This window comes from Engystomops pustulosus, chromosome 1, assembly GCF_040894005.1.
Source record: "Engystomops pustulosus chromosome 1, aEngPut4.maternal, whole genome shotgun sequence".
Classification (NCBI taxonomy): domain Eukaryota; kingdom Metazoa; phylum Chordata; class Amphibia; order Anura; family Leptodactylidae; genus Engystomops; species Engystomops pustulosus.
The window spans coordinates 149,841,053-149,858,225 of record NC_092411.1 but is presented as its reverse complement, the minus strand read 5'-3'; the positions used below and the strand labels follow the sequence as shown (position 1 = coordinate 149,858,225).

The window sequence follows — 17,173 nt, the reverse complement described above, 5'->3', positions numbered from 1 at the left end:
GAGGTGACTGAGGAAGGCTCCTTCCTCTGAAACATCTTAAACCTCTTAGATGTCTACAATTATGAGAAATTATCCACACAATGGTAAAATGTTTTTTTTTAAATAACATCCAACTTAACCCCTAGGCGCACCAGGACGTTATAGTACGTCCCCGGGGCTAGATGCTTAGCGCACGGGGACGTTCTATAACGTCCTGCTTCTGGCACCGGCTCACGAACGGAGCCGGTACCAGAAGCAGCGGCTGTCAGCTGTCTAGTACAGCTGACAGCCTGCGCTAACACCCACGATCGGAGCCGGCTCCGATCGCGGGTGTTAACCCCTTACACGCCGCGGTCAAACATGACCGCGGCGTGTAAGGGTGTTTGCGCTGTGGATCGGATCCCCCGTGCCGCTTACCGGGGGATCCGATCCACTTCTGGGCAGCTCCGAGGACTGGCATGTGCCCCGGAGCTGCCCGGTCTCCATGGCAGCCAGACCCCTTCCGGGTCTGGCTGTAAACTGTCTGAGCATGCGCAAGCTTGCTCAGACAGTTTACACTGCTCTACAATAAAATAGTATTGTAGAGCAGTGTATTGAACTTAAACCAGTGATCAGAGCATCACTGGTTTAAGTTCAAGTATGTATAAGTAAAAATATGCAAAAACACTTAACACTACACATTATAATAAATAAAAAATAAATACATAAAAATATAAGCCCCTAAAATGTCACTTTCCCATAAAAACACTTAATAAAGTATAAAAAACACAAAAACACAAAAAACCCCGCATATTTGGTATTGCCGCGTCCGTAACAATCTGTATAATAAAACAGAATCGTTACTGGACCCGCACGGTACACGCCGTAGAAAAAAAACCGCAAAAACGTTCCGAAAAAAGATAATTTTTAATTATACCCTATCAAAAAATGCTCTAAAAAGTAATTTAAAAAATGTTATGCACTCCAAAATAAGCCCACTAAAAAGAACAACTCTTCTCGCAAAAAATAAGCCCCTAACCAGATTTGTCAGCCGAAAAATAAAAAAGTTATGCATATGAAAAGATGATGATGCTAAAATGAACAAGATTTTCTCCAAATTGGTTTTTATTCAGTACAATTGAATAAAATACACAAAACCCCCACATATTTGGTATCCCTGCGTCCGTAACAATCTGCATAATAAAACAGAAGATCCGCAAAGTGAACCCCGTAAAAAACAAAACAAAAAAAAGCTCCAGAAAAAAGATCATTTTCACCCTATATTTAATACCCTATAAAAATGCTCTAAAAAGGGATTTAAAAAATGTTATGCACTCTAAAATAAGACCACTAAAAAGAACAATCCTTCTCGCAAAAAATAAGCCCTTAAACAGATTTGTGAGGCAAAAAATAAAAAAGTTATGCATATGAAAGACGGTGATGCTAAAATTAACAACATTTTTGCCAAATTACTTTTTATGCAGTAAAAATGGGAAAAAAAATAAAAAATCTATATAAATGAGGTCTTTTTGTAATCGTGGCGACCCATAGAATAAAAATAATATAGAATAATATAATATACTATACGGGCAAAAAAAAAACCCCATAAAAATCTTCCTGAAAAGTGATGATTTTCATTTCCTCCACCAACAAAGAGTTAATAAAATCTCACCAATTAGCCTATAGATTCCCCCAAATTACGTACCAGAAAAGTGCATCTCATGTGGCAAAAGAAATAAGCCCCTATAGGTCCACATTAAAAAAAAGAAAAAAATTATAGCCTGTACAATGTGACATAGCAAATCTGATCTGGATGGCGCCTCCTTCCCTTCTATGCCCGGCCGTGCGCCCATACAGCAGGTTACCACCACATATAGAGTATCTGTGTACTCGGGAGAGATTGGGTAACAAACTTTGTGGAGCCTTTATTCATTTAATCCATTGTAAATGTTTAATTTTCCACCCAAAATGGGTGTATTGTGAAAAAATATTACAATTTGCAGACTGCACCTCCATTTTGTTTTAACCCCTATAAAACACGTAAAGCGTTAACAAACTTCTTAAAAGTTGTTTTTCATACGTTGAGGTGTGTAGTTTCCACAATGGGGTAATTTACGAGTCTCACTATTATTTAGGCCTCTCAGTGTCAATTAGAAGTTGAGCAGGTCCATCTAAATGCGGGTTTTGGTGATTTTACAAAAAATGTGAAAAATGATACCTAAATTCTGAGCCTCATAACATTCTAGTAAAATATGTGGAATCTTAAAAAACCATGCCAACATAAAGCAGACATTTGGGAAATGTAAGTTATGAATTTATTTGGGAGCTATGACTATCTGCATCAAAAGTAGAGAATTTAGAACGTTGAAAATAAAGAATTTTTCCAAAGTTTTTCCAAATTTTGTTTTTTTTCATAACTAAACACAAAAGATATCATCCAAATTTTTAAACTAATTTGAAGTACAATGTGTCACGAGAAAACAATCTCAAAATCCCCTGGATATCTCATAGCGTTCCAAAACTATAACCACTTATAGTGACACAGGTCAGATTTGAAGAATGGGGCCGCGTCCTTAAAGGAAACCTACCACTTGTAGTGGCAGGTTTCCGATGGCAATACCGGGCACCAGCTCAAGGTGAGCTGGTGCCCGAGCTTATTTTAGTTAGTGTTTTAAACCGCGGTATCGCGGTTTAAAACACTTTTTAAACGTTATAGCCGGTGCAGGCAGGTACACACTCGGCGCTTACCATGCGCGCGGCTCTCCTTCACTTGCTATGTAGCCGCGTGCACGGTAAGCGCCGAGCGCGTACCTGCCTGCGCCGGCTATAACGTTTAAAAAGTGTTTTAAACCGCGATACCGCGGTTTAAAACACTAACTAAAATAAGCTTGGGCACCAGCTCACCTTGAGCTGGTGCCCGGTATTGCCATCGGAAACCTGCCACTACAAGTGGTAGGTTTCCTTTAAGGCCAAAATAGGCTGTGTCCCCTAGGGGTTAAGAAATGTATGTATAGGGCAGATGAAACTACCCCTTTAGGAGGGTGCAGAAGCTGAGGTCTCACCTGGAAACAGAAGCCTTAGGAGGCCCTTGCCTCTTTCCCATATGTCCATAGTACCATAAATTATAAATAATTCACTTTATAATTGATTACTATCCTAAACTGATTATTAGGATAATTATGCTAAATTAATAATTATCCTAAATTTCGTTTCAAAACCAAAGAAGTGATTTGATTGGTCGTAAAAGTAAACAGCCAAGTGCGGTATGTGTGCGTCTGCCTCCAGTCACACGCTTCCGAGTGATCCATCATGTTGTAGGATGTAATGAGCTATAAAACATCACAAGCCGCCAACCTCAGCAGCCACAGACTCAAGGGAAGGCGCTGGCGATCCCTTTCCTCTATGACCGCCCTTAAAAGGCGGGTCCAAGAGGCTGAGGGTCGTGTGTGTCGGCCTGCACTGGGCGTAACGGGGCCTTAGTGGGCGTGTCCTGGTCTCCGGCAGCCGCTGACTTCATTCTCAGTCCAGCTTTGCGTGTTGATGTCACATGCAAGATGGCGGCTACTCGGGCGGGTCCTGGGCATCAGTGCTGCTCCTGTCTGGTACTGTGTGGGGACATGTGTCGTGGACCCGGCTTGGTGAAGCGGGCAGTGAGTGAGCTGAAGAGAGGTGAGATCCCGGGGTGGAGCCGGGTGTGGCCGGCCCGGTCTCGTCTGCAGCCAGCACACGTATTCTCGCCTTTCTGCTCCTTCCCTATATAGTAGTGTGAGGGTATGGGCGCTATTCTCCAGGGTCTGCCGGGTGGGGTGCACCCTCCTGCACCCTGCATTACTCCTGCATTCCTCCCTACTGTGGAGAGGCAGCTGCTGACTGTGTACTGAGGGAGTGAATGTGTTTATGCAGGTGTCAGGGTGACTTGTACCGTAGTACAAACACACTATGCACCTGGTCATCACCCAAGTGTGTAATAATGGTAGCCCCCTCTAATCCCTAGGGGTGCTATGGCCATCACTTGTCACTTGACATCCTTCTCAGTCTTCTAAGCTTTAACCCTTTACTAAACCCCTTGGGGGATTTTTTTTTTTTTGCAAAACACAATGAAGTTTCACATATCCTCTTGCATTACAAGTAACACTTTCTATACAGTGTGTATATATAACTATCTATTCTGCCATTGTTTTTACTAATAAAGTTGCTGCATGTACAATGCAATGTTCTAAAGGTAACTTTTTATTCCATGTCACTATGAATACAGCAATACCAAATTCATAGGGTTGTCTTTGGGTAACACTTTTGATACATAAGGGGACACTGACTTGTATAATACAGTGCATTTTTTTGTTTTTGTTTTTTTATGGACCAGAATTCCTATTTGTTAATTGAAACATGGTATAGGAAGACCTAGGGCAGTGATGGCGAACCTTTGGCACTGGTGCCAGAGGTGGCACTCAGAGCCCTTTCTGTGGGCACTCAGGCCTTCAGCCTAGGACAGAGTTCACCAAACAGGACGAAATGCATTAAATCTTCCTGCAGTCTTGGCAACTTATGAGATGCTGCGCTCAGCACGATTTTACAGCGACACTTTATTGACTGTTTGGAACTGCTTGAAAAGTGAGAAGGTGTTAAAAGAAGTGCATTATCTTTGGAGGTCCTCCTGCTGGACCCATCATTCTTCCTAAACAGAGAGACACTGGAGAGAAGCTACAATGATAGTCTGAATTTGCCCACCTTCTTTCAACTGAATTGGTGGCATCAGGCGGCCGATACAATTAAAGAAGTGGAAGAACAGGTAGCAATAAGTTACTGCTTAAAATGGCACATTGGCACATCAGGGTAAATAAGTAGGTTTTGGATGTAGTTTGGGCACTCGGTCTCTAAAAGGTTCGCCATCACTGACATAGGGCCTTTCAATGGACCCAAAGTTGCTGCCTGATTCAATTATGTCCCCATGATCACTGTTGGGGTTGCTTATGGTGACAGACGAAGGCTCCTCCCTCTGAAACATCTTAAACCCCTTAGATGCTGTGGTCAAACATGGGTCACTGTGTCTAACCCTCAGGATTGGCGCTTTTCTGATGCTGGGTGTGGGTGCTTAGCTGTGATAACACAGCTGAGCATCTTGCAATCTTCTGGTGTGTGACCATTCTATGACAATACTTCAGAAGAACATGAACATGCTTTTTCGTGGATCCGAGAGCAGGCTGTAGAAATCTCAGCAGGTCCTATTCTTGCCGTCTATGAAAATGTGAAAAAATTGGATGCCACCGTTGCTTTTTAAGACAATCATGTGAGTCTTCAGTGGGATAAATCAAGGTAATGACATCATTTGCCAGCCATCATTTTTTTTTTTTTTGCGGATCTGCAAATATGGATGACATACAGACGCCAGTTTTGGCAGACAAACTGCTCAGAAAATGATCTCATACTGCTGACTACAAAAAGAGGACCATGCACCAGTAGTTTGCGGCCTGGGGACCGCACACGTTCATGTGCATACAGCCCAAGGGTATATTCACACGACCGCATGGTCTTTTCTGTTCTGCATATATGGCTGTATTTTGTCCGTAAATACGGGACGATTTGCACCATATCCGTATAAAATATGGCGGGCTGCCAAATGATGGATAGCTGGCTGACAGAATGCACCTCCCAGTGGTACTGGTTACTGCATGTATATAAACGGCAGCATACGGTGAAGAGCCATATACAGCCTGTATTTTCTACGTTACCGCTGACTTCTATGGGCCGTACAGAACATAAATATGGTGGATATGCTCTATATTTTTATAAGTCCTTCTCATGTATTAGCCGTATTGCCCATTGGAATACATGGGGCCGTATGCTGGCCATTTTAATACATTCTTTACACGTTTGTGTGCATGGTACCCAAAAGAACTATCCTGCCAACTCTAGGGAACCCCAGAAATGACTATTTTCTACTGCCTGTCGTGTTACAATCAACTGAACAGAGCCAGAGGAATTCCTCTATGCTCTGTGTATCGCAAAGGCCAGGTAAATTCGGCTTCGCCATTATTCAAGTAAGACTGTGTTCACAGCACCTTTTGTGTCATGCGTTGTAAGGACAGGTCGGGAGGATTCTGCGTGTCCTTACAACTTGGGACACACACATGTATGCCTATACAGTGGGATAGGTGCCCCCCACAGTGATGTCGCTGTCCTAATATGGACGATGACATCACCAGGTCCTGCGAAGCATCGTATGCATAAGTTGCTCAGGTGGAGGCTGCAGGATAAGACGTAGCTTGTTACTTCAGTCCGCCAAAAAAAAGCAGGTTGGAAAGAACATTTAGTGGCCAGATGAATGCAACAACTATGCCTCTGTGCTTTCCCAACGTATATATGCTTAGTGTTTACAAAAAAACGTGATGTAAACCCAGCATCAATGGGAACGGAGTTGAGTGATACTTGCTCAGGAATCGGTGGATTGGAGGACTGTTGGTCAACAATATGCTGGAAAACTTCTTTTGGGTGCATTCACGTTGTGTGGTTGACCTACACCTTGGTCACTGCCATATATTTTGTGTACATTTGTTATTTTAAATTATTTTGAATATGTATAATATATATAAAGTTATGATTGTTTGTGACTTGTACTGATGAGCCGCTTCTTTTTTTCTTCTTTTGGATTCATATGCATATCAGTGCATGGGTTTTTCTTTTTTCTGTATTGGGCTGTGCTAACCTGTATTATTGTGGTGCCAGCTTTCCAGTACATTGCATCGAATGTTAAATGGCGCCACTAAAAAGAACAATTTGTGCCGCAGATAACAAGCCATCTCTGTAAAAATAAAAAAGTTGGAATGAGCATAGTAAAAAAAAAAAAAATTGAAAAAGACTTAAGGAAACTTTAGTCTTCATGTTCATAGAAATTACTGAATTTGTACATGTTCTATTTTGGAGACCTGGGTTTTATCATCCTCACAACAGATAGGACACCAGAAGTGGCGTAACAGTCGTAGCGGTTGCTACGGGGCACGTGCTGCTAGGTGACCAGGGATGGATGTGAACGCAAAATTTAGTGCTGTTCTCCCCTCCCCTGCCTGTGAACCCCAGTAACGCCTCCTGTGCTAAACATGGAGCCGCCCCCCTCTGACAGGTCTTCCTATCCGCCCGCCCCGTCTTCCTACTTCAAGGAGACGCTCCACCCCTCCCAAAAGCACTGCCCGCCAGGACCATAAACTAAGTTAATAATTTTATCTGCGCATGTTTGTGTACGAATATATATGTGTATTTTCTGTATGAATGTGTATTTATGCTGTATGTATACACAGTATGGGGGTATTTATCAGGACTTTTTCACCCTAATGCGCCAATCCACTACCTTCATGCCAGTGGGGTGTGGAGGGGCACGTCCGGGTGGCGGGGAGTGGGCCGGCACAGGGCGTTGCTGTCCCTGCGTCTGTGCACTTTCTGCTGCTGGCGAACTTTCATATGTGAAAATTCGCTGGCTGCGTTTATTTCTATGTCAGGCCGTGCGTATAACAGTATACGAGTATATAAAAGTGAATGAATTTAGAGCTTTATCTGTGTGTGTGTGTGTGTGTGTATATAATATAAATGTGTGTAAATACTGTATTTTCCGGGCCATTAGGCGCACCGGAATATAAGGTGCATCAGTCCGATGCGCCTTATATATGGAATAATTCCATATATAAGGCGCATTGGACTATAAGGCGCAGGGTCCGAGGGCGTGGCGGAGGTCCGGGGGCGGAGCGGATACCCGACGAGAAGAGACGCGACCCAAAGACGAGACGCGACGCGGGGAAGGTGGAGGAGGGCAGCGGACCATACTTACAAAGGTCCCGCTGGAGATCTGCTGTCTCCGGTAGCGGGGACCTATGTAAGTATGGTCCGCTGCCCTCATATAGGGCGCACCGGACTATAAGGCGCACTTTGGATTTCCAAGGAAATCCAAGGCTTTTATGTGCGCCTTATAGTCCGGAAAATACGGTATGTTCAATCGTATAAATTTTTTTTTTGGGGAAGGGGGGAAATCTATGGGGCCCAAGCTCTCCTAGTTATGCCCCTGGACACCAGCAAGTGCCCCAGTTTTCCATGGCATGCAATCATGTATTAAGACATGTAAAAACCTCTTGGCTCAACTTTTCTTTTCTGCTGTATAATTTGAGTGCATCCAGTCTTCATAAAGTGAAGGACATTGACAATGTGATTAGGAGAGTCCTTTGATCACAAGGACAGGGTTATTTATGCTGGTGCGTGGCTAATAAAGGCTAGAAAGTGGTGTATCCATATACACTATGTAAGGTCCTGTGCTGATGTGGTGGCTCTGTTACTTATTTGGACAGTAAATTGTATCCGTTTTCTAAAACTCAGTTCACATATTGCAGATCTTACACCTACAATAGTGACAATGGGAAACCAAAGTTAAGTAATACAGATGGTGTGGTTTTTTTTTTTTTTTGTAGCTGAGTGTTTGAGCTTGAGAATGAATCTAGGAGAATGAAGCATCTTAAACTGTACATTAGTAATGGATTACCAAAAGTTTCCACCATCTGTCACACTACGTGTCTGCTCTGCACAGTGAGCTTTTTCTATTTGGCATGTTGCCTGGAAGCTGCTGGTTTGTCCATTTTTACAGGCTTCTGATTTTGGTTACTTGTGGAAAAATTACTTTGTTTTTATTTTATAATGCTATGTGTAAAGTACCGTATATAGTCGAGCATAAGCAAGTTTTTCCGCACATGGAATCTAGTGTGCGCTCACTGCAAAATGCATTGCATGTTAAGCAGCAATCCTCATTGGTGGTTTGTTGTGTTGTGGTTTGTTTTTTTTTTTTGGCCCAGTCCACTATGCTGCCTTTTGTATTACACAAAAGAAATGACCGACAATCCCTTTATGCGTCCAGTTAGAGTACAGGCAGTAAAGTTCTTAAGTTGGATTTGTATGTAAGTTGGAACTATATATTTTTTTTTGATTGTAACCCCAGACAAATTTTTTTTTTTTTTTTTAAAGTCCCAGTGACAATTGTATTTCTACAATTGTATTTATTTATTTTTTGCTGTAATGGGACCAAGGAGTGCAAGTTCACCCTCGGGAACCCTGTCAGGGACACCAAATTCTAAACTGGTAGAAGTAAGTTGGATGTATAAAGTCAGGGAGGCGGAGAGTATAACACTAAAGTTTAGCTCTCACTGCCTATGAACACCTCCTGTTATGTGACTGATGACATGTGCCCCACCGTCAATGATGTCCCTGGATGCAGGACCATCAATTAGGGCATTTCAGGCAGTGTTAAACTATCCACCTCCTTGACTTCACTAAAACAATTTGTAAAGTAAATTTTCTGGATGATGCTACTACACTGGACCATGATCTGGAAGGTGTTCAGCTGATTAACATGCTGGTAGTGCTTTATTGGGTCTATTTGTGCTGATGGGTTCCCTTTTAATACAATTTGTTTAGTATAATGTAGAAACATAGTGAGCCTTGTTAGAACACTGTCCTGTCTGGCATATAGTGGTTTTATACAAACACTAATGTTCTCTGTTCTGAGCAGTCATGCCTCATTATGTTGGAGAATTGCCATGGTATTCCAATCACAGGATGACTGGTCACAGCAAATGGCACAATTGGTACTTGGAAAGAGTGGAACATATTTTAAATAGAGGATCTTTCATTTTGTAGTTCTTAAGAACTCATCAGCCTATATGTAATGGAAAAAAATAATTTACCACAGAGAACTGTTTTTTAAATTTGAAAAAAAATGTAAATATCAGGTTTTTTTTTTTTTTTTTTTTTTTTTGTATAGTTTGAATTTAGAATATTTTTCCTCCGTCTAGTGCCACTGTCCCAATCATTTTAATCTGAAGGAGCTGTGTCCATGTGCCTGTCTAGGAGTGGGGCTGAAAAGGTGAAGGCGATCCCCAGTGTGTTATTGAAGTGTCCCTTATCATTTTTTTTTTTTTTTTTAACTTTAAACATTATATTGAAATAAAAAAAAAAACCTCTATTCTATTTAACCCCTTAAGTTTCAAAATATTTGCATTTCAGGCAGGTAGATTTACCACCTAAATAAGTTGCTGAATAACCTTTCCCATGTCTACCTTACATTTTTCATAATTTTTTAAATATCTGGATAATTTATTTTGCTGTCATGCGGCTTACAAATCGAATAACAATTTTCAGAGCATCGCTTGTTCAAGCCAACCTGTAAAAAAAAAAGTTATAACCGCTAAGTAAAGTTATTTAAAAAAAAAAGTCCCCTCAACCTGTTAACGCTCAGTGTCCGATATATCAGATCGGACAGTGTATATATCTGACGCTGAGCCGATGCCGGTTCAGCTCAAGATCTGAGCCAAACCAGCATCGGGAAACACGGGGTCCGGGTGTAACACCCGTGATCAGAGTGAGCTCTGATCGCGGGTGCTTAACCCGTTAAATGCCGCGGTCAGCGCGACCGCGGCATTTAACATGCCTTTGGGGGTCTTGCCCCCCCGAACCGCTTTTGGGGACGCTGATCGTTGCTGTGGCATCATTGGGGTCCGGTTGGGACCCCAGAGATGCCTGAAGGCAGTGCCTGAAAGATGGCGTCTGTGACGTCATTTTTCAGGCACAGTGTCAGCCTATGCATCAGTATTGCAAAGTATTATCATGAACAATCAGATGATTGCTTGTTCATGTCCCATGGTGGAAGTAGTAAAAAAAGTTTTTCAATAAAAAATAAAGTAATAAATCAATAAAAATGCCAAGAAGCCCCATAACATATAAAGAGACATATAACGCTAAAAAGTCTAAATCATAACACAAACCCCACATATATAGTATCACCACGTCCGTAACAACCCGTAGAATAAACCGAAATAATTATTGAACCCGTACAATGAACGCTGTTAAAAACCCGCCAAATTATTTTTACCTATTGAATCCCACAAAAAATGCAATAAAAAGTGTTCAAAAAAACATATGTACTCCAGAATGATACTGTTGCAAAGTACAACATGTCCCGCAAAAAACAAGCCATCAACCAACTCCGTAGCCAAAAACGTAAAAATGTTATGCCACTTGGAAGACTGCAATGCAAAACTGATAGCTTTTTCCCACATTAGGGTTTTATTTGCTAAAACATAAGAAAAAATATTCGTCTGGTTTTCCTGTAATCGTATCGACCTATAGAATAAAGAAAACATGATTACTAGGCTAAACGGTGAACACGAAAAAAAAGGAAAAAATCCAGTACAGAATTGATTATTATTTTTTTTTTTTACCCCTGCCCTCCAAAATTGGGCCAATAAAAAAAAAAAAAAGGGGCCAATAAAGAAACTAAAATCCTGTCAGCTGCAGGGCGCTCCTTCCCTTCTGCGCCTCGCTGTGCACCCATAAAACAGCCACATGTTGGGGGTCTCTGCACTTGGGAGAAATTGCAGAACAAATTGTATGGTGGGTTTTATCTTTTGGAAATGTGTAAATTTTAGGGCTAAATGAACGTATAACCGACAAAATTTGACCATTCTAAATGTCACCTCCATTTTGATTTAATTGCTATAAAGATCTCAAAGGGTTAACAATCTTCCTAAAAGCTGTTTCTGATAGCTTGAGGGGTGCACATTTGAAAATGGGTTGATACATAGGGGGGTTTTGATGCTAAATATGTAAAATTTAATTCAAAACGGGATTTATCCCCAAAATGGTCCATTCTGAAAAAACAGAAAATCGATGTTTGATTTGTAAGCTGCGCAACATCAAAATAAATTATCCAGACATTTCAAAAATTATGAAAATGTAAAGTAGACATATAGGAAATGTTTTTCAGCTACTTATTTAGGTGGTAAATCTATCTGCCATAAATTCATCATTTTTTCTTGTGTGTTTTGTTGTTTTTTTTTTGTTTGTTTTTTTTTTAAAAAATAAACGCAAAACTTATCACCCGTCATTTACCACTAAAATGAAGCACAGCATGTGAGGAAAAAGCAATCTCAGAATCGCTTTGATAAGTAAGTGTTCAAAAGTTATAACCATTTAAAGCGACACAAGTCAGAACCCAAAAAATCGGGCTGAGCCTTAAAGGGGTTGTGTCACCATAGCAAATGGCTGTAATTGGGTCCAATGCATTGTGACAAGTACTTTCACCATTTACACTTATTACAAAATCTGCAGCCTTACTGAGATAACTCCTCTTGTTATGGTTACTGGCGCCCTCTAGTGGTAGCTGTGTCCCGTCCTGAGCAACAGCTGATCTGGCCTAGTCTGCCACAGGGATTCCCCCAGCTGCTCTGCACTACAGATCACTCCAAGGGCTCACAGCTCCTCTCCACACTGAGACATCAGCTGACACACTGCAGCCAATAGGAGGTGAGAGAGGAGGAGGGGCAGAGATTGGGCTGTGATGGCCACTGCTTACCAGCTCCACAGGAGCTTCCAGCAACAGATACAAGGTAACTGCAGCCAGACATGACCATCTGCTGCACAGAGGAGTCCTCCCCTAACATGGATCATAGCAGTGTAGCAGCCCTTCCTCCCTCCACCATTAGTCAGGTCACACAGGAGGCTGCAGAGATAGCACAAGTAACAGGCTGAGCTCTGACCTCTCCTGATGCAGTCCTCCTCCTGTACTCTCCACCATGCACTGTCCCTCCATGTTACCCTGCAGTCCTCCACCTGTACTCTCCACCATACACTGTCTCTCCATGCTACACTGCTCTCCTGCAAAGGGGCCCCTGTCCCTGACTAGCAGGGAAGTAGCTAAAGATCAGCAACAAGTGAGAAGCTGTCACCTATTTATCTATCCAAGTCCTATTATCTATCAATTGTCCTCTATCTATCCTTCTATGTATCTATCACCTGTCATCTATCTATCTCATATCTATCTTTCCATCACCTGTCATCTATCTTCTATCTATCATCTATCTCTCCTATATCTATCTATCTCTCATATCTATCTATCTTTCATATCTATCTCATGTCTATCTATTTATCTATCTATCTCTTTCACAGAAATAGATGCAATTAACGGCCCCAAAGTAACATACACAAATACAAAAGTTTATAAGTAAAAGTCATAAAAACAACAACTAAAAAGGTCCATGTTCATGCACCTAATTTTGTACAATCAATGCATACAAGTAGAGCAAAACAAGGTCGGTCAGGCGGACAGTAAAGTGTAAATATGTCAGAGGTCTAGAAAAATGCAGGGACAGCAACTCCAGGCGTATACTCACTTTGGAGTGACGATACACGTGGGGTTTGCCTCCCCTGCACCCACCTAGACTTCCGTCATGCATGTCAGCCTGACCGACCATGATGCTGTGAGAATACATAGATGCACATTTACTAAAAACAGTGCAGTGTGTACTATGTGCAGTGTCCTGTGTGTAATGCAGGGGGCGCCAGGTTCAGGATTTTTGTTGCATGTTCTTCATGAATCTGGTGCCCCCTGCACTGCCCCGACAGAGTGCACCAACTTTTTTTGCACTTTTAACATGGGGCGTACGACACATTTCTATTGAACTTTGCATGTTAAATCTGGCGCACGGTCAGACAGAGCTCCGGAATGCCCCCTAATTTGTCATGTATTTTCTTATTCAAGTATATATTGACAATGATTAACCCCTTATCACCGACACTAGTTTTCAGCTCAATGACCAGACTCGATTTTTCAAATCTGACAAGTCTCACGATAATTGGTTATAACTTCGGAACGCTTTAACATATCCCGGTGATTTTGAGAATGTTTTCTCGTGATACATTGTACTTCATGTTAGTTATAAAATTTAAGTGATAAGTTTTGCATTTCGTTCTGAAAAAAAGTGAAAATCTGGCAAAAGTTTGTAAAAATTCTTCATTTTCCAAGTTTGAAATGTTCTGGTTTCCAGACAAGATGTAAAACTACCCAAAAAGTTTGATAATTAACATTTACGGAATATCTGCTTTATGTTGGGATGATATTTTATGCTTCCGGTCATTTTTTCAGGATGTTATGAGGTGCAGAACTTTAGGTGCGATTCTTCTTATTATCATGAAAATTGCCAAAACTCACATTTTGAGGGACAACTCAGCTTTCAAGTGACTTTGAGAGGCCTAAATAATAGTAAAACCCCATAAATTACCCCACTATAGAAACTTCACCCCTCAACGTATGTAAAACAACTTCTATTAAGTCTATTAACCCTTTAAGTGTTTCACATGGGTTAAAAAATATGGACCTGTGATTTAGAAACTATTGAATTTTTTTGGAAAATACATTCATTTAGGCCAAAACTGAAATTTTCAGAATTATATTATAAAAAGTTTTATTTTTTTTTTTTTTTACTTTTTTACATTTTCTACTTCTTGGCTTGAATAAGCGATCATCCGATCGCTTATTCAAGCCTTTACACTGCAATACACTTGTATTGCAGTGTATAGTGTAAGTAACTGAGCATGCTCAGTTACTTACAGCCGGGTCCTGCCAGGAAGGCAGGACCCGACGAGAAGAGGAGCCGACAGCCTCGGGTCACTCGTCGGGACCCGGGGCAGCGGCAGGAGGGATCGGATCCCCCGGTAAGCACACCGGGGGGGTCCGATCCACGGGGGACACACTTGACCGCGGCGTGTAAGCGGTTAAACACCCGGGATCGGAGTTTTTCCGATCCCGGGTGTTAGTGCCGGGTCTGGGCTGTGATATCACAGCCCGACACCGGCACTATACTGACCCGATGTCCCGAAATCTTCTTCTGACGCGGCGCCGTAGAAAGGCGTCGCGTCAGAAGAAGTACCCTTAATGACCGCCGTAGAATCCCGATAGGGCGGTCATTAAGGGGTTAAAAGGAGAGGAAGCAGTGTGAGGGCTTTGGTAGGTGACACACAGCACCAATAGCAGATTCCTGCTGTGCTTGGGATCAGTAAATGCAGGGACTATTTGAGCACAGCAGGTGGAAGAGGCTGATCGCTAGGCCCCTCCCACATCTGCTTCTGTGTGGAGCAGAATAGAGGCTGAACAAGTATCATACAAACAAATAGAAAGGTATTTTTACTTCCAGGTAACCATTAAAAATAGATTTTTGAAATATTTTAACCTCTTTGACAGATTTTTGTAGTAAATAGTTTCGTGGCATAACCCCTTTAACTCCTTAAAGGGGTATTCTCGGCTGGGCATTCACATTCAGTTTGATAAATTTGCCATATATAAACATTTCTTCAATTTAGATGTTATTTAAAAAAAATGTTCCTGTGTGAAGATAATTTCTCAGAAAAGTAGTCATTTTGTCCCTTAGAAACGAGATCAGCTTCCTCAGATACGGCCACGTCTGCTGGAGGGATTGCACAAAGAAACAAATTGTTTTTGTATATGAAATGTCTGGGACTTACTACATGTCCCACAGGCGTCCTGTGGTAATGATCGCTGAATCCAGGAGGTCAGACAGGACTCAATAGCTCATGTCTGGCCACCGCTGCCAGAGTGTGACGTGGTCGTAACCGAGGAAGCCATCTGGTTTCTAAGGGACAGAATGACTACGTTTATGAGAAATTATCTTCACACAGGAAATTTTTTTTTTAATAACATCCAATTGAAGAAATGTTTATAAATGGAAGATTAGTGAAACTGAATGTGAATGCCCAGACGAGAATACCCCTTTAAGGACGCAGCCATTTTGTAGCTTAACAAACGCCTTCCCTATACACATCTTATAAAGTAGAAAAACCCTCAAAACTTGCCAAAAATCTGTTCACAAAAATATTTAAAAAATGTTATGGGTTTCTGATGGGTCTTTTTTTTTTTTGCCTTATAGCAGTATGATTACTCTCTGCAATGCTGTTTACTTGGTTCTTTTATTGTCAACCAAAAAAAGGAAGCTAATGTATAATCTTCACTAGAAATCGCAAATTAAGGGGTATTCCCATGAAGACAAGATTCTTAAATATACTCGGTATAGCAAAATAACACATTCTCTAATTCACTGTTATTAACGAAAATACAGCATTTCAAAGATATACTGTATAAGCCGACCCAAGTAATAGCCGAGGCCCCTAATTTTACCACAAAAACCTGTTAAAAATTTTTTACTCGAGTATAAGCTGAGTTTGGGTTTTCAGCACTTTTTTTTTTTACTGAAAATCTAGGCTTATACTCGGGTATATATGGTAATTCCAAAGTGTCTCCATCAGTCCTAGTGTACACAATTTCTGTTGCCCGAGGATCCAACCGTTAATCTTCTTACTCTAAGGTAGGACAGGACAGATTTTTCTTGTGAATAGATTCAGACAGTCTTGTATTCCTGGCAGCAAACGGCGCGAGGAGAGGAAATTTTTAAGCAGCACCCGTGATAACAGCTGATAGTGTTTGTTATTGCTATATAGATGTAGTAGAGTTGAAGAGTGTCATTGGGGTAGATTTATCAAGAGTCTGAAAGTCAGAATATTTCTAGTTGCCCATGGCAACCAATCACAGCTAAGCTTCCATTTTACCAGTGCTGTGATTGGTTGCCATGGGGCAACTAGAAATATTCTGACTTTCAAGCATTTGATAAATCTGCCCCATTGTGTTTTTCATGGATCTGATCTCTTTCTATGTGTCAGATACTAGTGCAATGTTCAGAAGCTAAATAAGTGTAAATAAACCTGGACCCTCGGCGCACATATTCTGACAGAACTAGAGAAATCATGAAGTGTGTGCTAAGAGAGTCCCTGCCATCACATCACAATTTTACTGTTTTATTTTTTGTTTTGGCTCATATAACTTGATGATGGTAAAATGGTAAATGTTACTAGGGCGCTAAAAATTGCGAATTTTCTTTCATGGGCAAACCCCTTTGATGTCCTTTGTAGATTTTATTAAACACTTCATGAGATCACACAACCCCCTTTTAGGCTTGATAAATGTGGCAAGCCATTACAAACCAAAACCTAAGTATAACCTATATAACTCTGATCACCTTGATTGATATGTTATACCCAAAAATAACAACTGCATGTTGGCAGTAAAGGCAGATCAAAGATCAGAAGGGTCTTGTTTCGTTTAGCTTTGTCAAAAGGGTTTCGGAACTATTGATGTGACCTTCAATTGTTTCAGTACAATGTATCTGATGTTCCTTTTTTTTTTTTTTTTTTTTTTTATGTAGGTTTCTGTTCCTGGGGCGTTGATCCATCGATCTGTAACTTGGACGATCAGCTAAAATTATTTGTCTCCCGTCACTCAGCCATTTTCTCTGAAGAGGTTAAAGGTATAGTTATCTCCCATGACTTTTTATTCCTTTTATTT

The 17,173-nt window shown here is 41.2% G+C and overlaps 1 protein-coding gene across 1 annotated transcript in view; it reads left to right on the top strand.

The window, feature by feature from the left end:
• The first annotated feature begins 3,380 nt into the window (after window positions 1-3,380).
• Window positions 3,381-17,173, top strand: part of MAP1S (microtubule associated protein 1S) — a 41,514-nt gene continuing 27,721 nt past the window's right edge. Inside the window, exons 1-2 of the mRNA XM_072110529.1 lie at window positions 3,381-3,627; window positions 17,034-17,135. Of these exons, the coding sequence (XP_071966630.1) occupies window positions 3,513-3,627; window positions 17,034-17,135 (217 nt within the window). The 5' untranslated portion in view covers window positions 3,381-3,512. The remainder of the gene's footprint in view (window positions 3,628-17,033; window positions 17,136-17,173) is intronic.